General features: G+C 45.6%; 1 protein-coding gene across 1 annotated transcript; it reads left to right on the forward strand.

Annotated features, from left to right (window-relative positions):
• The first annotated feature begins 18,749 nt into the window (after positions 1-18,749).
• On the forward strand, positions 18,750-21,075 carry LOC125528011 (uncharacterized). The gene is made up of 2 exons (XM_048692523.2): positions 18,750-18,923; positions 19,514-21,075. The coding sequence occupies exon 2, from the start codon at positions 19,642-19,644 to the stop codon at positions 20,593-20,595; it is 954 nt and encodes a 317-aa protein (XP_048548480.1). The 5' UTR covers positions 18,750-18,923; positions 19,514-19,641; the 3' UTR covers positions 20,596-21,075.
• Positions 21,076-24,222: the final 3,147 nt, after the last annotated feature.

Genomic DNA, 24,222 nt, shown 5'->3' on the forward strand with positions numbered 1-24,222 from the left:
GCCCAAATGCACTGAAGCACAGGGCGGTAGAACCGTTGGCACGGTACTACCGCTCCCCCTTGCGGTACTACCGCAAGGCAAGGATGTTCTAGATTTTGAGAAGACATGGACATATAAAAATACATCCGTGGCAACTTCCGCTGAGTGGAGTCAATGCAAAAATCCGACACAGTAGTACCGTGAGCCAGGGGCGGTACTACCGCGCGGGGTGCAGATGTAAAAAATTACATCCGCTCCTACTGCCGCGCAGGCTACTGAGCCAGACCAAAACGCACAGTATTACCGCGCACCGGGCGCGGTACTACCACGTAGGGCGCGAATGTAAAAAATTACATCCGCTCCTACTACTGCAGCCGCAGTAGTGTCTGTCCTGGGGCCATGGTACTACAGCTCCAAAGGAGCGGTACTACCGTGGGCGCTTGCGGTACTACCGCGCCTAGGCCCGGTACTACTGCAAGGGCATGTGGTACTACCGCTCCTAGGAGCAGTACTACCGCATGCCCAAGCTCAGCCAACCCAACAATTTGCATAGACGAGAAAAGACGGAGGATGCTCCAAAGTGCTAAAGGAAAGGCGGTGCAAAGGATAAGATGTGTATGTGATGATTCCACCCAAACCTTTCCAAAGCGGACCCGCTCTTAATAGTACGGCTTTCCTACAACTCAAATCCACCGAAAAGAAACGTAGAGAAACGCCGTCTTCAACAGTCTTCGAGGGGCACCAAAACGTCTTGTGCCTAGTGATGAAATGTCTGAAATACTCAATGCACACAATTAGTCCGCAAAAGCATTGTCATCAATCACCAAAACAACTAAGGGATAAATATGCCCTTACAATCTCCCCCTTTTTGGTGGATTGATGACAATACGGGATTTGCATAAAAGGAGATAACATAGAACATGGGCAAACCCCATACCTCTAAAATATAGAAGGGCTCCCCCTAGATGTGTGCTATCCAGATGAGTGCATTGGACTGCATGACACACATACTAGGATCAACACTCCCCCTATATTTTAGAGATAAGGCATATCTTGCAACAAAAAGGCTAACACTAAGCAAGATAGTACATATGAGCATGATATACATAGCACAAGGTAGCATAAGCTTAATAAGGTGCGATAGAGTGCATATGTCTTACACCATATGATAGATAAGTCTCACAAGCGCAAACCAAACCAAAGCAAACGAGGTTGAACGGAACAAAATCAAACGACACAACAAAACAAACACGACTCGCAAATCCTATAGTCTCTCCCCCTTTGGCATCGAGACGCCAAAAAGGCAGAGAGGACGCCTACAACACAAGTTGTGGTTCAAGCAGAGTAATCACTCGCACCCTCCTCATCAGACTCGGCAACTAGGACGGACTCCTCCTTGTCCTCCTTAGAATCAGTCCACCTGTAGCCCTACTTCGCCATCCAGGCTGCCTCTGGCGTGATGACCCTCTCAAATCCGCTGGATATCTGCTCACAAACGTCCTCAAGATCCGCTTGCCGCGGCGGCGACTCTCCTTCTGAGCAACATGAGACCGATACTGCCCCTTGGCCTGCATGCAGAACAGAGCCTTCATCTTGTTCTTCAGCTTCTTATCGCAAGAGGGCTCAGACGATGAAGGCGAGTAGCCAGCAGAGCTGTCCTCATCAGCATCCTACTCCTCAACCTCCTCTGCATCCACATCCATCTGAACAGCCGCTGCCTCAGCACAGGTAGTAGTGTTGGCCCACTAGGGCTTGATACGGAGCCTGATGGGGTCATGACGAATCCAGTCAGGGGCAAGAAACTCATCATTGGGAAGGAGCTTCTCCCAAGTCCTCGTGATCAGCAGAAACAGGTAGGGTCCATAGATGGGAACCTTATGGGTGAACATCACAAACCGAAGCTCGCACCACATGATGTGTGAGACATCAAGTGGTTGAGTCTGAGAGAGATGAGCCTCCTCACAGATGAGCATCATATCCACAAGATAGGCATGCACTTTGTCCTTGTCACAAATGCGGGGAAAGAGAGAGTTGTGGAAGACGTCATACATGATGTCGAGGAAGGGGTTCAGCACCCATGTCTTCTTGCCATTGAGAAGCGATTTCTCAACATAGTAGGGTAGAAGCTTGTCCTTGTTGGCTGACTTGGGATTGGCATGAGGGCATACACCAACGGGTGTGGTGAGCCCCTCATCAAGAACCTGAAGCAAATCCATGAAGTCCTTCCATGTAGCAGTCAACCGATGTCCGTTGGTCATCCAGGTCATCCTCCGTTCCTCATCAGTATGGAAGTGGACCATGGCAAAGAACTAGGCCACAATTTCGGGGTCATAATCCAAGTGGAATGAGATCACATGCTCAATGCCAAAGTGCTCCATGAGGTCCAGAGCCTCACCAAAGTAATCATGGTGCCTTTCATCCCACATGTGATGCATGTCAATCCAGTGCACGTCCACATAGAGGTTCTGCTTTGCCTTGATCACATCCACATAAGTGAGATACTGCTGCTTGGTCCAGAACAGATCATTCCCGCTGAAGTTGGCATGAGGATTCACATAGGGGTTGAGTTTTCTTCGAGAGGCGAACTCGGCAAGAGGAATCTCATCCATGCCCTTGGTGGGCTCCTTGAGCTTGGTGGCGGTGATCTTGGTCCTGCGTTGGGGGCATTGGAGCCCTCAGGAGCTTCGTCTTGGTTGTGTAGACGCTTGGAGCCCGTGTCACGGCTGGGATTGGAACGGTGAGCAGGAGCATCGGTGCCACCACCTAAGACACAAAACACAGAAACATGCACGAGAAGAGAGAAGGATCAATGCACAGACCTCAGCAAAACAGGTGAAACAAGTAGAACTCGTACTAGAGAGTTGTCACAAGAGAGATTTGACAGAACGGTAGTACCGCATGGCTGCGCGGTAGTACCGCTCCAGAGGAGCGGTAGTATCGTGCGAGCGATAGTGCCGCACCAGAGATGCGGTAGTACCGCACGGCGGCAGATCTGAGTCCACTATTGGATCTGAGCACACCCGTGACAACGACGCGGTACTACGGTTGATCAAATCTACCACGGGGCAACAAAGAAAGCACAATCTCTATGCATTGCTATTCTCCTACCTCCTACTCTTGCATAGATTTGGCCTAAAATCTCAAGAACAACATGCATCTCCCCAAAAACCTAGAAGCAAACAAACGAACCAAAGAGAGAGGGATTTGGGGAGAAACCTTGTTACATGGCAAGAGGAAGTGGTGGGGAACGATCCCACCGGTCGGAATCCGAGGAGAGCGGCCGGAGACGGAGATCCGGTGAGGACCTCCAGCGCCGTTCTTGAGTGAGAGAGAGAGAGAGAGACGGCATGGGGAGAAACAAATGAATGGGTATGGGGGAGTTGGAACTCCCCCTGCCCGCTCTTAACCCCCACGCGCCCTCGACAGCGCGGTAGTACCACCTGGGCAGAAGTACCGCACCGAGGGCAGTAGTACCGCTCTCCCAGGCGGCAGTAAAAAATTACTGTCGCGCTGGGTGCGGAAGTACCGTGCGCCGCTCACGCGGTATTACCGTGGCAGGCTGCGGTAGTACCGTGTGCTCAAGAAGATGCAAGTTTCAAGAACAAGGGAAAACAAAGGGCCTTTGCAAAGCAACCTTCAACTGAACGGACACACCAATACGCTGGCACACGAGACAACACACACAATCACGACACGACGAAAGGAATACAAGAGACAACAAGGACTAAAACACTCAACACAACCTCTCTAAAAAGAGGGTGGTGGCCGGAGCCACCTATGTTTGAGTCAATTGGTATGGCACCGTGAAGAATTATCCTTGGGCCCATGACCAAAACTCCTCTTTGAAGCACAAGTACCATCAACAATGGCTAATGTGAAAGAGTTAATCAATTTTTGCATAATGGGGGGAGGGAGAGTTCATTGAGAGAACAACACTCCCCCTATGTCCATGCCCACACCTAAACAAGATAACAAGTTGAGTATGGTGGGATGTGCACGGGTTCAAGCAACATTGCTCGAATCAATGATATTTAGCTCATGCCTTAACTCGTGAAATCTTGCTTCATCCAGGGGCTTCGTGAAGATATCTACAAGGTTATCAAGAGTGTTGACATAGTTGAGCTCGATCTCCCCTCACCTAATATGATCCTGGATGAAGTGATACTGAATCTCAATATGCTTCGTCTTGAAGTGTTGCACTAGGTTGAGAGAAATCTTGATGGCACTTTCATTGTCACACCAAAGAGGAACTTTGTCACAAATGAAACCGTAATCCTTTAAAGTTTGCCTCATCCATAAAAGTTGTGCATAACAACTATCGGCAGCCACATACTCCGCTTCCGTGGACGAGAGAGAGACGCAACTTTGCTTCTTGGAAGACCAACTCACCAAAGAGCAACCAAGAAATTGGGGCCCTCCATAAGTTGACTTCCTATCCACTTTGTCTCCCTCCCAATCAGAGTCCGAATAGCCCACAATATTGAAGTTAGATCCTCTTGGATACCATAAGCCAAAGTTTGGGGTATGAGCCAAATATCGAAATATTGGCTTGACCCCCACATAGTGGCTTTCCTTAGGTGCGGCTTGAAACTGTGCACAAATTCACACACTCAACATGATATCCGGTCTAGATGCACAAAGGTAAAGAAAGGAGCCAATCATGGAGCAATATACCTTTTGATCCACCGCTTTACCATTGGGATCTATATCAAGTTGGCATTTGACGGGCATTGGAGTGGAAGCTGGCTTGACATCACTTAGCTTGAATCTCTTGAGCATGTATTGAGTGTATTTGGCTTGGTTGATGAAGGTTCCTTCTCTTCGTTGCTTGACTTCGAACCCGAGAAAGAACTTCAACTCTCCCATCATGGATATCTTGAACTTGGAGGTCATGAGTGTGGCAAATTCCTCATTGAAAGCTTTGTTAGGGGAACCAAAGATAATATCATCAACATATAGTTGGCACACAAACAACTCCCCTTTGACCTTCTTAGTAAAAAGAGTGGGGTCAATTTTCCCAATTTCAAAACCATGATCTTGCAACAACTCGGTAAAGTGGTCATACCACGCACATGGGGCTTGCTTAAGGCCATAGAGTGCCTTATCGAGTTGGTACACATGATCGGGAAAATAGGGGTCCTTGAACCCGGGGGGTTGCTTGACATATACCAACTCATTAATAGGACCATTAAGAAAATCACTCTTCACATCCATTTGTTGTAACTTAAAGTTATGATGAGAAGCATAAGCAATCAACATGCAAATGGATTCAAGGCGAGCAACAGGAGCAAAGGTTTGACCATAGTGGATACCCTCGACTTGGGAGTAGCCTTGTGCTAGCAAACGAGTCTTGTTGTGAATAATAATTCCATGGGCATCTTGCTTGTTCTTGAATATCCACTTGGTTCCAATGACATTATGGTTCCCCGTTGGCCTTGGAACCAATCTCCACACCTTGTTGTGCTTGAAGTTGTTGAGTTCTTCATGCATGGCATTAAGCCAATCCGGATCCTTGAGCGCCTCATAGACCTTTTGGGGTTCAACACAAGAGACAAACGCGTGATGTTCACAATAGTTTGCTAATTGTCTACGAGTGCTTACCCCTTTCTTAAGCTTCCAAGCACATTTGTCATGAGATGATCTTGGGTGGATAGCTTGGATGCGATCTTGGCGGCACGATGCTCTAATTCCTCCTTTGAAGAGAGTTGAGGAGCGGTCACTTGATCATCTTGAGAGTCGTCTTGAGCTCGTTCTTGATCTTGAGCTTGCTCTTGATCTTGAACTTGCTTGGATGATAGAACTTGACCTTGGGCATCACTTGGTGATTCAACACCATCTTGAGGTTGATTTTCCCTTGGTCTTGTTCATGAGGTTGAGGGCCTTCACTTTGTTCTTCGAGAGTGTGTGGGCCTTGAGTTGGTGATGGCTCCACATGAGTGGAACATTGTCCTTCTCCTTCAGCCACAAGGGGATCCTCAATGGGTAGGATAAAACCAACACCCATTCTTCTTATGGCTTGGGGAGGAATTTCATCACCTACATCACAAGTGCCACTTTTCTCCACTTGGGAGCCATTATTCTCATCAAAATCCATGTTACATGTCTCCTCAATAAGTCCGGTGGACTTATTGAGGACACGGTAAGCATGGGAGTTTGTAGCATAACCAACAAATATGCCCTCATGAGCTCTAGCCTCAAATTTAGACAAACGAACACCTTTCTTGAGAATGAAACACTTACACCCGAACACCCGGAAGTACTTGAGGTTGGGCTTGTTACCGGTGAGTATCTCATATGGAGTTTTGTTCAAGCCTTTGCGGAGGTAGAGCCGATTGGATGCATGACATGCGGTGTTGATGGCTTCGGCCCGAAAGTTGTATGGAGACTTGAACTCCGCCATCATGGTCCTTGTCGCATCCATCAACGTCTGGTTCTTCCTCTCCGCTACACCAATTTGTTGAGGGGTGTAAGGTGCGGAATATTGATGCTTGATCCCCTCATCACTAAGAAACTCATCCAAGGTGTAGTTCTTGGACTCCGTGTCGTTGTCACTTCTTATTGTCAAGATCTTTGCATTGTGTTTACGTTGAGCTTTATTTGCAAAGTCAATGACGGTTTGTTGGGTCTCACTCTTCCTCTTGAAGAAATATACCCAAGTGTATCTTGAATAATCATCGACAATCACAAAGCAATACTTCCTACCCCCAAGACTATCAAAAGATGGAGCCCAAAGAGATCCATGTGAAGGAGCTCCAAAGGCCTCTTCGAGTAAATGATAGTCATGGGAGGGTGAGCCTTTTCATGTAGCTTTCCTTCGATACATGCACTGCAAGCACGATCTTTAGCAAAACTAACATTTGTTAGTCCACGGATGGTCCCCCTTGAGAAGACTTTGCAAAGATCTCATATTGACATGGGCTAAACGGCGATGCCAAAGCCATCCCACGTCAACTTTAGCCATTAGGCATGTCACAGTCTTAGTGAGTTGCTCCGAAAAGTTAATCACATAGAGACCATTTTCGACATGCCCAACAAAGGCTACTTTAAGAGTCTTGCTCCACAAGAGGGCCACGGTATCAACACCAAAGAAGGTGGCAAAACCCATGAGCGCAAGTTGATGAATGGAAAGTAAATTGTATACAAGGGACTCAACAAGCATGGCCTTCTCGATCGTGAGATCATGAGAAATGACTACCTTGCGGAGTCCCAATACCTTAGAGGACGAGGCGTCACCCCACTCGACGTTGGTGGGAATAGAAGGAATCTTTTGCACATCCACCACCAAGTCCTTGCTTCCGATCATATGATTAGTGGCTCCACTATTGAGCAACCATGATCCCCCACCGGAAGCAAACACCTACAAGAAATCAATGCTTGGTTTTAGGTACCCATTTTGTAATGGGTCCTTTGATGTTAGTAACAAGGGTCTTAGGAACCCAAATAGACCATTCAATGTACTCATAAGAAGAACCAACAAATCTGGCATAAACATGTCCATCACTAGCACGGCATAAGACATAAGAAGGATTAAAGTCGTTGGCTTTGTTGGGAGGAGTAGCATTGCCCTTCTTGGCATCACTACTCTTCACATTGTTCTTCTTCTTATTAGAGGCACCCTCTCCCTCTTTGACAAAAGTTTGCATGAGAGGAGGAGGTCATTTGGTATTGTCATTCTTCTTCTTGTTCTTGGACTTGGGTGCAAACCTAATCCCTTCCTTGGCCACAACTTCCTTTTGATTGCTCAAAAGGTTGTTGAGGTTCTTCTCGCCTTGTATGCACGACACAAGGCCTTTCTCAAGTTGCTCCTTCAACTTAGCATTCTCCTCAACAAGATGCACATGCTCACAACATGGGTTATTAGCATTTGCATTATCAATTAAGACCATATGAGGAAATGTGGCTTTCTCCTTGGTTAGCTTTACTTGGAGTTGATCATGAGACCCTTTGAGGCTAGCATGAGCACTCTTCAAGACCTCGTGAGCCTTGTCAAGTAAGTCAAACTCCTCTTTGAGTCTAGCAAGATCAACTCCAAGCTTGGCCTTCTAGGAGTTTAGCACACGAGAAACAACAAGAGCATGATCAAGATCTTTCTTTAGTTTAGCATGGTCATCATTGTGTGACTCCTCAAGAGCCAAGCGATGACCACACTCTTCCTCAATAGCATTAGAGAGATGTGATATCTCATCGACATAGTCACGACTATGCCCCTCCATCTTAGAGATGGTGTCCTCGTGAGCCTCGATCATGTCATTGGCTTCACCAAGTTGTTCCAAGAGAGCAACGAAGTGCTTCTTGGATTTACCCTTAAGCTTACTCATAAAAGACTCAAAGTCATTTCCCTCCACATTAGACCCCTCATGTTCATCAATGCAATCCGTCAAAGAAGGATTATTAATGATGGTAGTTTTGATGTTGGGGGTTACCATGTTGGTGGCTTTAGCCATGAGGCACTTGGCGGCGATGTTCTCATTGGGTGAGTCGAAGAGAGACACCCATGGAGTTGTCGCAATGGCAATGGAGGCCATGGCAACCGGCTTGCCGTCTACATCATCATCATTATCCTCATTGTACTCTTCTTGTGCCACCAACCCCTTGGGAGGAGTCTTCTTGGTGAATTTGCTCTTGTTGGGGAAAGACTTGGCCTTGTCCTTTCGGATGAGCTTGCCACCATTGTCTTCCCTCTTCTCATAAGGACATTCCGCAACAAAGTGGCTCACATTGCCACAATTATAGCACATCCTCACTCGTTGCTTGACCTTCGCGCCACTTGAGTGGTTTTTGTTGAAGTTGGGCCTTGTGTTCTTCTTGCTCCAAAATTGCCTTGAAGCAAGAGCCATGTGTTCATGATAGGCATACTTTGTATCTTCGGGGTTGCTCTCCTCTTCTTCCTCTTCTTCCATGCTAACATTGGCCTTCAATGCAAGGCTGGGCTTCTTTGCTCTTTGAGAACGTAACACCGCATTGTCGGCGGTCTTGTCCAAGATGCTCATAGGCACAAACTCATCCAGCACTTCACTTGAGGACAAGGTGTGGAAGTCCGGACTTTGACGAATGACGGAGGACATTGCCTTGTGATAAGGCATCATGGCCTTGAGGAATTTTCACTTGATCCAATTGTCATCCGTATCCTTGCTCCCATGATCTCAGAGTGAGACCGTGAGTTTGGTTAATCTCCGATAAAGCTCATGAGGTTCTTCATCTTCTTTCATTGAAAACACATCGGCTTCATCTTGCACCACTTCATAGTTGGAGCGTTGAATGCATGCGCTTCCCCTGTAGAGGGAAACAACATGGTGCCATGCATCCTTGGCCATGGTGAAGGGCCGGAGATGAGCAAGATCTTTGGGTGGAATTACATCTTGGATGATGAAGAGAGCATTCTCATTGAATCGATTATCTGTGGCTTCTCTAGGGGTGAAGTTGCTTCGGTCATGCGGATAAAAACCTTCTTCAATGATTCTCCAAAGGTTAGTATTAACATGGTTCAAATGACGCTTAGAGCAATAAACCCAAGAATCAAAGTCCTCATTTTTCACAATCTTAGGGGGAGGACCGGCATGATTCAAATGAGTGGAAGGAATCGGTCCACCATAAGTAAGCGGAGGTTCCACATGGGCAAAGATGCCGTTGCCAATTTTACCACTAGAAGAAGGAGCCTTTTCACTAGTAGCTTCCCCCTTGTCGGAGTTAGCATCTGTCACCTTGTTAGTGGGATCACCCACTTTCAATGGTGCGGTAGAAAGTTTAAGCCCTTCTAAGAATTTATTAAACATGCTTTCAACCTTAGTCGTCATGGAGGTTTTCAATGTGTCCAAAGCCACATTGAATTCCTCACGAGAGACCGTGGTTCCCCCATCGTCCGTAGACGAGACTGGATTCACACCGGAGTGCTCCTCCACACCGTCTACGGTGTCAACCATACTCTTCGGACATCAAAGTCCTTAATAAAGAGACGAGGCTCTGATACCAATTGAAAGGATCGATATAGTTGACTAGAGGGGGGTGAATAGGCAACTAACAATTTTTAACTTTTCTTTACCAATTTAAACTTTGCATCAAAGTAGGTTGTCTAGATATGCAACTAGGTGAGCAACCTATATGATGCAACAAGAACAAGTACACAAGCAAGCAAGGGATATAACACAAATAAGCTTGCACAAGTAAAGGCATGAGATAACCAAGAGTGGAGCCGGTGAAGACGAGGATGTGTTACCGAAGTTTCTTCCTTTTGAAGGGAAGTGCGTCTCTGTTGGAGCGGTGTGGAGGCACAATGCTCCCCAAGAAGCCACTAGGGCCACCGTATTCTCCTCACGCCCTCACACAATGCAAGATGCCGTGATTCCACTATTGGTGCCCTTGGAGGCGGCGACCGGACCTTTACAAACAAGGTTGGGGCTATCTCCACAACTTAATTGGAGGCTCCCAACGATACCACAAAGCTTCACCACAATGGAATATGGCTTCGCGGTGACCTCAACCATCTAGGGTGCTCAAACACCCAAGAGTAACAAGATCTGCAAGGGATGAGTGGGGGAATCAAATTCCTCTTGGTGGAAGTGTAGATCTAGGCCTTATCCACCAATCCCTAGAGAATCAACAAGTTTGATTGGCTAGGGAGATAGATCGGGCGAAAATGAAGCTTGGAGCAATAATGGAGCTTGGGGGTGGAAGAGATAGTCAACTCGGAGAAGAAGACACCCCTTATATAGTGGAAGAACAAATCCAACCGTTATCCACCAACCCAGCCTCCGTAGCACGGTACTACCACGCCAGGGCCGCGGTACTACCGCAGGGGCATGCGGTACTACCGCAGGGCCCCACGGTACTACCGCCTGAGCAGCACAAACCAGGATAGCCCAAATGCACTGAAGCAAAGGGTGGTAGAACCGCTGGTGCGGTACTACCGCTCCCCCTTGCGGTACTACCGCAAGGCAAGGATGTTCCAGATTTTGATAAGGCACGGATATATAAAAATACATCCGTGGCAACTTCCGTTGAGTTGGAGTCAATGCAAAAATCCGACACGATAGTACCATGAGCCAGGGGCGGTACTACCGCGCGGGGTGCGGATGTAAAAAATTACATCCGCTCCTACTATCACGCAGGTTGCTGAGCCAGACCAGAACGCATGGTACTACCGCGCACCGGGCGCGGTACTACCGCATAGGGCGCAGATGTAAAAAATTACATCCGCTCCTACTACTACAGCCGCAACAGCATCTGTCCTGGGGCCATGGTACCACAGCTCCAAAGGAGCGGTACTACCATGGGCGCTTGCGGTACTACCGCGCCTGGGCCCGGTACTACCGCAAGGGCCTGCGGTACTACCGCTCCTAGGAGCAGTACTACCGCATGCCCAAGCTCTGCCAACCCGACAATTTGCATAGACGAGAAAAGACGGAGGATGCTCCAGAGTGCCAAAGGAAAAGCGGCGCAAAGGAGAAGATGTGTACATGATGATTCCACCCAAACCATTCCAAAGCGGACCCCCTCTTAATAGTACGGCTTTCCTACAACTCAAATCCACCGAAAAGAAACATAGAGAAACGCCGTCTTCAATAGTCTTCGAGGGGCACCAAAACATCTTGTGCCTAGTGATGAAATGTCTAAAATACTCAATGCACACGATTAGTCGGCAAAAGAATTGTCATCAGTCACCAAAACAACTAAGGGATAAATACACCCTTACAGATTGACAAAACCTTCTTGTTGCATCATATACAACTCTTCTTTAAGAAATCCATTAAGGAATACAGTTTTGACATCCATTTGCCAGATTTCATAAAATGTGGCAATTGCTAACATGATTCGGATACACTTAAGCATCGCTACGAGTGAGAAAATCTCATCGTCGTCAACATCTTGAACTTGTCGAAAACCTTTTGCAACAATTCAAGATTTGTAGATAGTAACACTACTATCAGTGTCCGTCTTCCTCTTGAAAATCCATTTATTCTTAATGGCTCACCGATCAACGGGCAAGTCAATCAAAGTCCATACTTTTTTCTAATACATGGATCTCATCTCATATTTCATGGCTTCAAGCCATTTCGCGGAATCTGGGCTCATCATCGCTTCCTCATAGTTCATGGTCAAGTAACATGACCTCCAGAACAGGATTACCGTACCACTCTAGTGCGAAACATATTCTGGTTGACCTATGAGGTTCGGTAGTAACTTGATCTGAAGTTTCATGATCATCATCATTAACTTCCTCACTAATTGGTGTAGGAATCACTAGAACTGATTTCTGTGATGAACTACTTTCCAATTCGGGAGAAGGTACAATTACCTCATCAAGTTTTACAATCCTCCCAATCACTTCTTTCGAGAGAAACCTCTTCTCTAGAAAGGATCCATTCTTAGGAATGAATATCTTGCCTTCGGATCTGTGATAGAAGATGTACCCAACAGTTTCCTTTGGGTATCCTATGAAGACGCATTTCTCCGATTTGGGTTCGAGCTTATCAGGTTGAAACTTTTTCACATAAGCATCATAGCCCCAAACTTTAAGAAACGACAGCTTAGGTTTCTTGCTAAACCACATTTCATATGGTGTCGTCTCAACGGATTTAGATGGTGCCCTATTTAACGTGAATGCAGCTGTCTCTAATGTATAACCCCAAAACGATAGTGATAAATCGGTAAGAGACATCATAGATTGCACCATATCTAATAAAGTACGATTATGACGTTCGGACACACCATTACGCTGTGGTGTTCCAGGTGGCGTGAGTTGTGAAACTATTCCGCATTGTTTCAAATGAAGACCAAACTCGTAACTCAAATATTCTCCTCCACGATCAAATCGCAGAAACTTTATTTTCTTGTTACGATGATTTTCCACTTCACTCTGAAATTCTTTGAACTTTTCAAATGCTTCATACTTATGTTTCATCAAGTAGATATACCCATATTTGCTCAAATCATCTGTGAAGATCAGAAAATAACGATACTCGCCGCGAGCCTCAACACTCATCGGATTGCATACATCAGTATGTATTATTTCCAATAAGTCAGTTGCTTGCTCCATTGTTCCGGAGAACGGAGTTCTAGTCATCTTTCCCACGAGGCATGGTTCGCAAGCATCAAATGATTCATAATCAAGTGATTCCAAAAGCCCATCAGCATGGAGTTTCTTCATGGTCTTTACACCAATATGACCTAAACGGCAGTGCCACATATAAGTTGCACTATCATTATTAACTTTGCATCTTTTGGCTTCAATATTATGAATATGTGTATTACTACGATCGAGATTCAATAAACCATTCACCTTGGGTGTATGACCTCAGAAGGTTTTATTCATGTAAACAGAATAACAATTATCCTTGATTTAAATGAATAACCGTGTTGCAATAAACATGATCCAATCATATTATGCTTTACGCAAACACCAAATAACATTTATTTTAAGTTCAACACTAATCCCGAAGGTAAAGGGAGTGTGCGATGGTGATCTTATCAACCTTGGAATCACTTCCAACTCACATCATCACCTCGCCCTTAACTAGTCTCTATTTATTTTGCAACTCCCGTTTCGAGTTACTACTCTTAGTAACTGAACCAGTATCAGATACTGAGGTGTTGTTATAAACACTAGTAAAGTACACATCAATAACATGTATATCAAATATATACTTTCACTTTGCCATCCTTCTTATCCGCCAAGTATCTAGGGCAGTTCCACTTCCAGTGACCATTTCCTTTGAAGTAGAAGCACTTAGTTCCAGGCTTGGGTCTAGCTTTGAGCTTCTTCATGGGAGTGGCAACTTGCTTGCCTTTCTTATTTGAAGTTCCTCTTTCTTTCCCTTTGCCCTTTTCTTGAAACTAGTGGTCTTGTTAACCATCAACACTTGATGTTATTTCTTGATTTCTACCTTCACCGATTTCAGCATCGCGAAGAGTTTGGGAATTACTTTCGTCATCCCTTGCATATTATAGTTCATCACTAAGTTCTAGTAACTTGGTGATAGTGACTAGAGAACTTTATCAATTACTATCTTATCTTGAAGATTAACTCCCACTTGATTCAAGCAATTGTAGTACCCAGAAAATCTAAGCACATGCTCACTAGTTGAGCTATTCTCCTCCACCTTTTAGGCAAAGTACTGTCAGAGGTCTCATACCTCTCGACACGGGCATGAGTATGAAGTACCAATTTCAAGTCTTAGAACATCTTATATGTTCCGTGGCGTTCAAAACGTTTTTGAAGTCTTGGTTCTAAGCCGTAAAGCATGGTGCACTAAACTATTAAGTAGTCATCATACCGAGCTTTGTCAAATGTTCATAACGTGTGCATCTGCTCCTGCAATAGGTCTGTCACCTAGCGGTGCATCAAGGACATAATTCTTTTGTGCAGCAATGAGGATAATCCTCAGATCACGGACCCAGTCCGCATCATTGCTACTATCATCTTTCAACTTATTTTTCTCTAGGAACATATCAAAAAATAAACGGGGAGCTACATCGCAAGCTATTGATCTACAACATAGATATGCAAATACTATCAGGAATAAGTTCATGATAAATCAAAGTTCAATTAATCATATTACTTAAGAACTCCCACTTAGATAGACATCCCTCTAGTCATCTAAATGATCACGTGATCCAAATCAACTAAACCATGTCCGATCATCACGTGAGATGGAGTAGTTTCAATGGTGAACATGACTATGTTGATCATATCTACTATATGATTCACACTCGACCTTTCGGTCTCCAGTGTTTCGAGGCCATATATGCATATGCTAGGCTCGTCAAGTTTAACCCGAGTATTCTGCGTGTGCAAAACTGGCTTGCACCTGTTGTATGTGAATGTAGAGCTTATCACACCCGATCATCACTTGGTGTCTCGGCACGACGAACTGTTGCAGCGGTGCATACTGAGGGAGAACACTTATACCTTGAAATTTAGTGAGAGATCATCTTATAATGCTACCGCCGAACTAAGAAAAATAAGATACATAAAGGATAAACATCACATGCAATGAAAAATATGTGACATGATATGGCCATCATCATCTTGTGCCTTTGATCTCCATCTCCAAAACACAGTCATGATCTCTATCGTCACCGGCGTGACACCATGATCTCCATCATCTTGATCTCTATCAACGTGTCGTCACATGGTCGTCTCACCAACTATTGCTTTTGCAACTATTGATATCGCATAGTGATAAAGTAAAGCAATTATATGGCGCTTGCATCTTATGCAATAAAGAGACAACCATAAGGCTCCTGCTAGTTGCCGATAACTTTAACAAAACATGATCATCTCATACAACAATTTATATCTCATCACGTCTTGACCATATCACATCACAACATGCCCTGCAAAAACAAGTTAGACGTCCTCTACTTTGTTGTTGCAAGTTTTTACGTGGCTGCTACGGGCTGAGAAAGAGCCGTTATTACCTACGCATCAAAAACACAACGCGGTATAGTGATTGCTTTTTGATCTTCAGAAAGAACCCTGTTCATTGAATCCGATTCAACTAAAGTTGGAGAAACTGACACCCACCAGCCACCTGTGTGCGAAGCACATCGGTAGAACCAGTCTTGCGTAAGCGTACGAGTAATGTCGGTCTGGGCCGCTTCATCCAACAATACCGCCGAATCAAGAATCAACTAGTGACGGCAAGCAATATGTATACACCCACGCCCACAACTCCTTTGTGTTCTACTCGTGCATATGACATCTACGCATAAACCTGGCTCGGATGCCACTGTTGGGGAACGCAGTAATTTCAAAAAAATTCCTACGCACAGGCAAGATCATGGTGATGCATAGCAATGAGAGGGAAGAGTGTTGTCCACGTACCCTCTTAGACCGTAAGCGGAAGCGTTATGACAACGCGGTTGATGTAGTCGTACGTCTTCATGATCGACCGATCCTAGCACCGAAGGTACGGCACCTCCGCGATCTGCACACGTTCGGCTCGATGACGTCCCACAAACTCACAATCCAGCAGAGTGTCAAGGGAGTGCTTCGTCAACACGACGACGTGATGACGGTGATGATGATGCTACCGGAATAGGGCTTCGCCTAAGCACCGCTACGATATGATCAAGGTGGATTTTGGTGGAGGAGGGCACCACACACGGCTAAAAGATCAATGATCAACTTATGTGTCCATGGGGTGCCCCCTCCCCCGTACATAAAGGAGTGGAGGAGGGGAGGGACCGGCCCTCTCTATGGCGCGCCCTAGGGGAGTCCTACTCCCACCGGGAGTAGGATTCCCCCCCCTTCCCTAGTTGGAGTAGGAGAGGAAGGGAAGGAGGAGTAGGAGAGAAGGAAAGCCCCCCCCCCCCCAAAACCTATTCCAATTCGGCCTCCTGCCCAAGAGGGGCGCACCAGCCCCTTGTGGGCTGGTGTGCTTCCTTCTTATGGCCCATAAGGCCCATAACTTCTCCCGGGGGGGTCCGGTAACCTCCCGGTACTTTGGAAAAATGCCCGAACCACTCGGAACCATTCCGATGTCCAAACATAGGCTTCCAATATATCGATCTTTATGTCTCGACCATTTCGAGACTCCTCGTCATGCCCGTGATCACATCCGGGACTTCGAACAACCTTCGGTTCATCAAAACACATAAACTCATAATATCGATCGTCACCGAATGTTAAGCGTGCGGACCCTACGAGTTCGAGAACTATGTAGACATGACCGAGACTCACTTCTGGTCAATAACCAATAGTGGAACCTGGATGCTCATATTGGTTCCTACATATTCTACGAAGATCTTTATCAGTCAAACCGCATAACAACATACGTTGTTCCCTTTGTCATCGGTATGTTACTTGCCCGAGATTCGATCGTCGGTATCTCAATACCTAGTTCAATCTTGTTACCGACAAGTCTCTTTACTCGTTCCGTAATGCATCATCCCACAACTAACTCATTAGTCACAATGCTTGCAAGGCTTATAGTGATGTGCATTACTGAGAGGGCCTAGAGATACCTCTCCGATACTCGGAGTGACAAATCCTAATCTCGATCTATGCCAACTCAACAAACACCATTGGAGACACATGTGGAGCACCTTTATAATCACCCAGTTACGTTGTGACGTTTGGTAGCACACAAAGCGTTCCTCCGGTATTCGAGAGTTGCATGATCTCATAGTCATAGGAACATGTATAAGTTATGGAGAAAGCAATAGCAACAAACTAAATGATCATCGTACTAAGCTAACAGATGGGTCAAGTCAATCACATCATTCTCTAATGATGTGATCCCGTTAAGCAAATGACAACTCATGTCTATGGTTAGGAAACATAACCATCATTGATTCAACGAGCTAGTCAAGTAGAGGCAAACTAGTGACACTCTGTTTGTCTATGTATTCACACATGTACTAAGTTTTCGGTTAATACAATTCTAGCATGAATAATAAACAATTATCATGATATAAGGAAATATAAATAACAACTTTATTATTGGCCTCTAGGGCATATTTCCTTCAATATCTACCTATATTACTATAACCCTCTCTCTTCTTTAGTTATCTGCCACGTAAACATGTTTGCGAGTCTAAGTGCATGATACCGGAAGAAGCCTAATAAAGAAAATATTGTATAACACCACACATATGTTACTCCTCACTACAGAGATAGTAATATAGACTAGTAACATATGCATAGGACGGGAACTTGGTGCTCTCGGGTACCCGCGCACCCTATATGCGCAAAAAAATTAGTAATTCAAAAAAGTTCAAAAAATTCCAAATCTTGTTTGGAATCAAAGATAATCAGGTATTGTACTTGTATAAAAAGTTTGGACAAGAAATGATTCATATTGACTTCATGGCAAAAAAGACAAGTTTATGACCACAATATATCGTGCATAGTACTTGCATATATCGTTTTTTTTTGCCAAATCTTCGACCCAGGATGCAACGAAAGTCATTTTCTGATGAATCTTTTTATACGACTACAATACTTGATCATGTTTGATATCAAAAAAGTTTTAGAATTTTTTGAACTTTTTTAAGTTCTAATTATTTTTTGCATATAGGGTGTGCCGGAACCCAAGTTCTACTTGATATTTTTTTGAACTTTTCTAAATTACTAATTATTTTTTACATATAGGGTGTGCCGGAACCCAAGTTTCTTTAATATTTTTTCATATGCATGTTAGTACTCAAAACTACTCCAGGATATAACTTTGAATTTGAAGGCTGCCTTCTATTTGTTCAAGCCCCGAGGGCCTGGGCCTGGACAACGAAAAGTTCAAACAAAGGCATCCAAAGGCCACTAGAGTGGGGATTGTTATTAAATCTAGCGTACGGCCTACTCTCCATGGCTCCCACCAGGTTATTCCTCACCCACCGTTCTAGGCACACACGGCGCCCCCCTTAGCTGGACCCACGCACGAGCGTTGGGCCACCTGTCATCGACGAAGGGTATGTGCATATGCTTTTCATTATTCTAGCATGGCACGAGCTGGCGTGGCAGATCGCATACATTCGCAGTCACGCCACATGAACCGCCGGTGCAGTGGTGGCCCCTACGCATCATTCTCACTGACAACCTACCGAGTCTATGGTGGCCCCCTCGATGTACCGACGCTAGCGCAACACCGGCAGGTAGGGACCACTTGGCAGGTGCGGGGTCGGCGCACAGTGAGGTCGGATCACGGAAGGCGGCCGCGCTGGCCGACGTGGTGGAGCCCCTGGGCATCCGTCGCGAGGGTGCGAGCGAGCGAGCCTTAGCCAACCACGTCACTGTCCACGTCAGACGCCCCACCTATAAAGACGTAGCAAAGCCGACCCGCCCATCACACTCTCGTTTCCTTCTCCTTTCCTTTCCCTTCCCCTCCTCCCCTACCTTAGCGTCTCCTCGCCGCTACCCTCCTAGGTCTCGGCGCCGCCGCCGACGCCGCCGAGGGTCTCCGGCGGCCACGGACGCGGTTCGCTGTTACCCCTGACTGTTCGGCACGGTAAAACTTCCTCCCTCTCCCGCTTCCGCTCACCGTCGCAGCTCGATCTCGCCGGCGCCGATCTGGCCCGCTCCGCCGTTGACCCCGCCCGATTCGGCTGCCTCTCGTGCCGGAACTTGCGGACCATGTCTCTTGCGGGTTCTGTGGGAGAATTTGTTCGGCGCGTTCGCTTTTCGAGCGGATCGATGGAGGGCAGTGGTCTGCCGCTGTATTTTGGTTTGTCTGCGTTGTTTGGGCCGGATTGTTGATGGCGTTCCTAGATGTAGTCCTCCAACTACCCTGTGAACCAACACTTCTGCCGTGCCTGTGCACGATTGCTAAAAAATGTCCTGATTTTTAGGCGATTTGACTTGTAAAGTTTGTCTGGTTTCGTAGGGAGGTGTTCATTTCCAGACGGGGGTTAAGTTTATTTTGTTTCGTATATCAGGGATGGTTTTAGTGCCAGACTTGTGAATTGCTTGTCCGTGAAGATTAAATCGCCTTCTTGTTCATAACAGTGTAATCCCTTGTTGTATATATATGTAGCCTGCTAGAATATGCTGCTTGCGACCTGATTAAACTCTTGCTTTGTTGCTGTTATTCTCTTTCAGAATTTGAAGTTGGATATAAGAAATCAACCTAGCGTCTGTCTTGTTCTCTGTGTAGCGCTTTCCTTTGGATTGCAGAGAATTTTCAAACAAACCAACAGCAACTTGCATCTGACTGACTTGAGGTAACTATGCCAAAGGACAGGAGCTCCCGTTCAGTCTCGCACGAGGGCTGCCGATCTCGTGTCTCCCCATACAAGTTGCGGAGTGGTTCTCGCAGGTCAGAGGAAGCCGCTGCTGCCACCGCTGCTGCAGCAGCAAAGCAGGCTGCAGAATGGGAGGAGGTTCGCTGTCCTGTGTGCATGGATCACCCTCATAATGCTGTTATGCTTGTCTGCTCGTCACATGAGAAAGGTTGCCGCCCTTTCATTTGCGACACAAGCTACAGACACTCCAATTGCCTTGATCAGTACCGCAAAGCCTCCAAGGAGTCCTCTAAGGATTCAGGGGCAGCAGAATGCGCTGAGTGCCAGCAGCCAGTTAAACTGGCATGTCCATTATGCCGTGGGCCGGTCAGCCATTGGACTAAGGATTATGATGCACGGAAGTTCATGAATTCTAAGGATCGAGCATGCACCATGGAGTCATGTGAGTTCAAGGGTGCATACAACCAGTTGAGGAAGCACGCAAGGGAGGATCATCCTGCTGTACGACCAACGGAGGTGGACCCCAATCGACAGCGAGACTGGCATAGGATGGAGCAGCAGCGTGATCTTGGGGATTTGTTCAGCATGCTGCGTTCGGGGATCAGTGGCAGAGAAGATGGGGTTGGAGTCGGTGAAGGTGACGAGGGCGTCAGTGAGAGATCTTTGCACGCCACGTCCATAACGATGGTTTTCATTGTGCGGTCAGGCAGGTCCATCCTACACTACACAGACGGGGAAATCCCAGGTCGTCGATCAAGAACAATTCTTCTAGTTGGGGAGCCTCGTGGTGAAGCCTCCCGAGCAGGAGGATCAAGCGGCAATGGTGATGCTGAGGCCACTACAACCGACAATGAGGAAACTGACCTGGCAATGTCAACACAGGCATCTGCTGGTTCTCAGGAAGATGCTGGAGAAGCCGGTGGCGATCCTGCGCAGTGATGCTGCCTAAGGTCAGCTCCCTTGCTCTCTTGGACTGAAAAGCCTAGCAGCAAGCCATTTATCGTGGTTTGCCGGGAGTCGGGTGCATGTTGGGAAGAAACATCCGTGCCAGCTTGTCTCAGGCGTAGTCAGGACATTCTGCCTACAAGCAAGCAAGAAGAAATCAGGGGGGCTGAGTAGTATCGTTTACATCCTGCTGGAATCTGTCGGCAAACATAAACATTTAATGGTGGCGTTGTATTATTGGAACATGTCCCATGTTTGGTACTCCGGTGAATCGCTTCGCTGCGTTGTAATTCTCTCTAGCTCTTCTGCTGAATTCCATTTCGCTGCATTGTAATTGCATCTGAGTAGATCTTTTCTGCATTTGAAGAATTTGTTGTATAGCGTTCAGGTTTCTAGTTCCACTTATGCCTGGAGGAACCTGAGAAATCGGAATATGGTCGATGACAGTGAATGAAATGCTCCTTAGTTCAGACACGTGAGATGTTTTGGATATTTTATAATATGAACTATATTCGGACTGACTGAAATCAATGGACATGCTAAAACGTGTCTACGTACATCTGATTCAGAAAAAACTAGTAGAACATCTAATACAGTATTTGTGAAAAAGCTAGTAGAATATCTAATACAGTATTTGTGAACGGGGCTGCAGCGTGATGGAAACCCACATAAGTCGAATTCTTAGCCATCAGTTACTTACATGGGTAAATTAGATATAATTAATTTACAGTCGGTAAATTAAAGACCATCATGGTTGATATTATAATGAACTTTGCAAAATTAATAAAAATTTCAAGAAGTTGATTCGGAATCATTAGTGTGAATTTCAAATTACTTAATATGACATATTGTGCAGAGTATATCCCGTAACACTAGGGAGTATAACATCCACTCGTCCTCCTAATGTTGTGTGTCATGACTTGATGCTTCATTTTGAATTTTGCAAAGGTTAATCGATTCTTTATTTGCAAGAAATAAGATCTCAATTACAAATATAGAGATAAATAATCTCTATTTATTTTGAACATGAGTCATTTACACCATAGTTTTGTTCTTCAACAGAAAATGCAGAAAATACAAACATTGGAAATAGCAGGGTTTTTATCAGTTTGCCATTAGTTGTACTACAATACTCATTTTGCCACTAAAATTTTCCAGTACTAAAAAATGCCACTGTTTCGTTGGCGCGTGGTCGAAATAGCCATTTTCACCGTTAGGTCAATGCATGTTGACCGAAGATAGTTGACAAAAGTATTCTTACTCTGTTTGTCAACTCCCCTCTCTTTGTTGACCTGTGAGCCCACCTGTAAGGCGAGTCTAAAATAAGAACATGAAAATTGGCGCCGGGGGTTTGAACACAAGACGACGACCTGGACGGCTGCGCATGTTAACCAACTAAGTTAGAGGAATGTTTTGATGTAGAAGGAAATACATACCCTATTTTCTTAAGGTAAACATAATAGTCAAACAAAGCAACATAATATTCTTGTTGCTAGCTAATTGATGCGTCACACACTAATTGACAACAACAACACATATGATAGCAAAAGCACATGGTTTTATAAATTTGTCTGAGAATTTCAGCATTGTGCGGCCCATTTTTCTGAGAATGGCACAAACACAGCAAGGTGCACAAACACACATAAGGTTCAAAAATACCCCGTTGTTAGTTTTCGAGCTCACACAAATCAGGTTCACAAGCATATATAAGGTTGAATAACATCCACTTGTTGGTTTGAAATATAAAGGTCCAAATTCTCAAAACATGCATAAGGTTCAAAAGAAACATGCCCAGATTCACAAACAGAAGGTCACCATCACACAAACTTCACACGCGCAGCCTTTTTTGCTTCTTGTGTTTTGGGCAGGGTAGTCTGGTGGTTCAACATTTGCATCTCGAATATGCATGAGAGACGAAACATATCCACCTGAAGATCCTTTAGTAGTGTTACAAGGTTCATTTTTGCATGTCCTTCCTTTTCCTAGTGGTCTTCTCCGTTTTCTTCACATTTGCTTTCTTCACACTTCTCTTTGAGCTGCAGAGAAGTTAGTCTTGTTGCAAAAAATAATGGAAAAATATGTTGAAAATACATATAGAAATCAAATGTTCTTTTGGAGTTACCTAGCAAAACTTGCAACCATGGATAGCTCAGCGTCGCCTTCTCCTGCCACAAAAGGGGCTTCTCTAGCTTGGAAGTCAGCCTTATCTTCTTCAAATGTTGGGTCAACTAGATTTTTGCACAATCTGGCTATGAGCTCGAAGCCTCCGCATAGGCCAAGGCCAGCACCTTCAGTACTGGATCTGATTCTAGTCTTCCTTGGTCATTCTTTTGGCCTCCTCAACACTGGAGCTTGTAGTTTGAACCCAGGCTCAACAATGTCCCATTGTTGCTTGCCTACCATTGTAGGTATGTTGCACGCATACGCAGCCTTGAATTTTACAACGGAGTAGAGCTCATGTACATGAGGTTCAATTTCTGATACCGGATCTTGGAGTGAAGTAATGAAGTACAGAGTATGGATACATGGCAATTGATACGTCTCCGTCATATTTATAATTTTTTATTGTTTCATGCCAATATTATACAACTTTTATACACTTTTGGCAACTTTTTATATGATTTATTGGACTAACCTATTGATCCAGTGCCAGTTCCTGTTTTTTGCATGTTTTTTGTATTGCAGAAAATCCATATCAAATGAAGTCCAAACGAGATAAAAATTTACGGAGAATTATTTTGGAATGTATGTGATTTTTAGGAGGTGGAATCAATGCAAACGGGGCCCACAGAGCCCACAACCCACCAGGGCGCGCCAGGCACCCCCTGGCGCGCCCAGGTGTCTTGTGCCCACCTCGAAGGTCGGTTGGGGCCCTTCTTCTAGCGCAAGAAAGATGATTTATGGAAAAAAATCGTGTAAAATATTTCAGCGCAATCGGGGTCATGGATCTCCGGGAAATTAAAGAAACAGTAAAGGTCCAGATTTGGGGAACGCGAAACAGAAGAGAACAGAGAGGGAGATCCAATCTCGGAGGGGCTCCCGCCCCTCCGCGGCCATGGAGGCCATGGACCAGAGGGGGCACTCTCCTTCCATCTAGGAGGGAGGCCAAGGAAGAAGAAGAAGGAGGGGGCTCTCTCTCCCTCTCTCTTCTGGTGGCGCCGGAGTGCCGTCGGGGCAACGATCGGGACGACGATCTACATCAACAATCTTGCTATCGTCAAAACCAACTCTCTCCCCCTCTATGCAGCGGTGTAACACCCCTTCTCCCCGTTGTAATCTCTACTTAAACATGGTGCTCAACTCCATATATTATTTCCCAATGATCTATGGTTATCCTATGATGTTTGAGTAGATCCGTTTTGTCCTGTGGGTTAATCGTGATCTTGGTTGGTATGATTGTATATTTTATTTATGGTGCTGTCCTACGGTGCCCCCCGTTCTCACGCAAACGTGAGGGCCCCCCGCTGTAGGGTGTTGAAATATATTCATGGTCCGCTTATGGTGGGTTGCGAGAGTGACAGAAGATTAAACCCGAGTAGGTGGGCTATGGCGTATGCGATAAAGAGGAATTGATACTTAATGCTATGGTTGGGTTTCACGACCTTAATGATCTTTAGTAGT

This window comes from Triticum urartu, chromosome 3A, assembly GCF_056163025.1.
Source record: "Triticum urartu cultivar PI428250 chromosome 3A, HENAU_Tu73, whole genome shotgun sequence".
Taxonomy (NCBI): Eukaryota; Viridiplantae; Streptophyta; class Magnoliopsida; order Poales; family Poaceae; genus Triticum; species Triticum urartu.

Bases quoted from the DNA above. Each gene is read 5' to 3' on its own strand.
- LOC125528011 (XM_048692523.2), top strand. From the start codon at position 19,642: ATGCCAAAGGACAGGAGCTCCCGTTCAGTCTCGCACGAGGGCTGCCGA.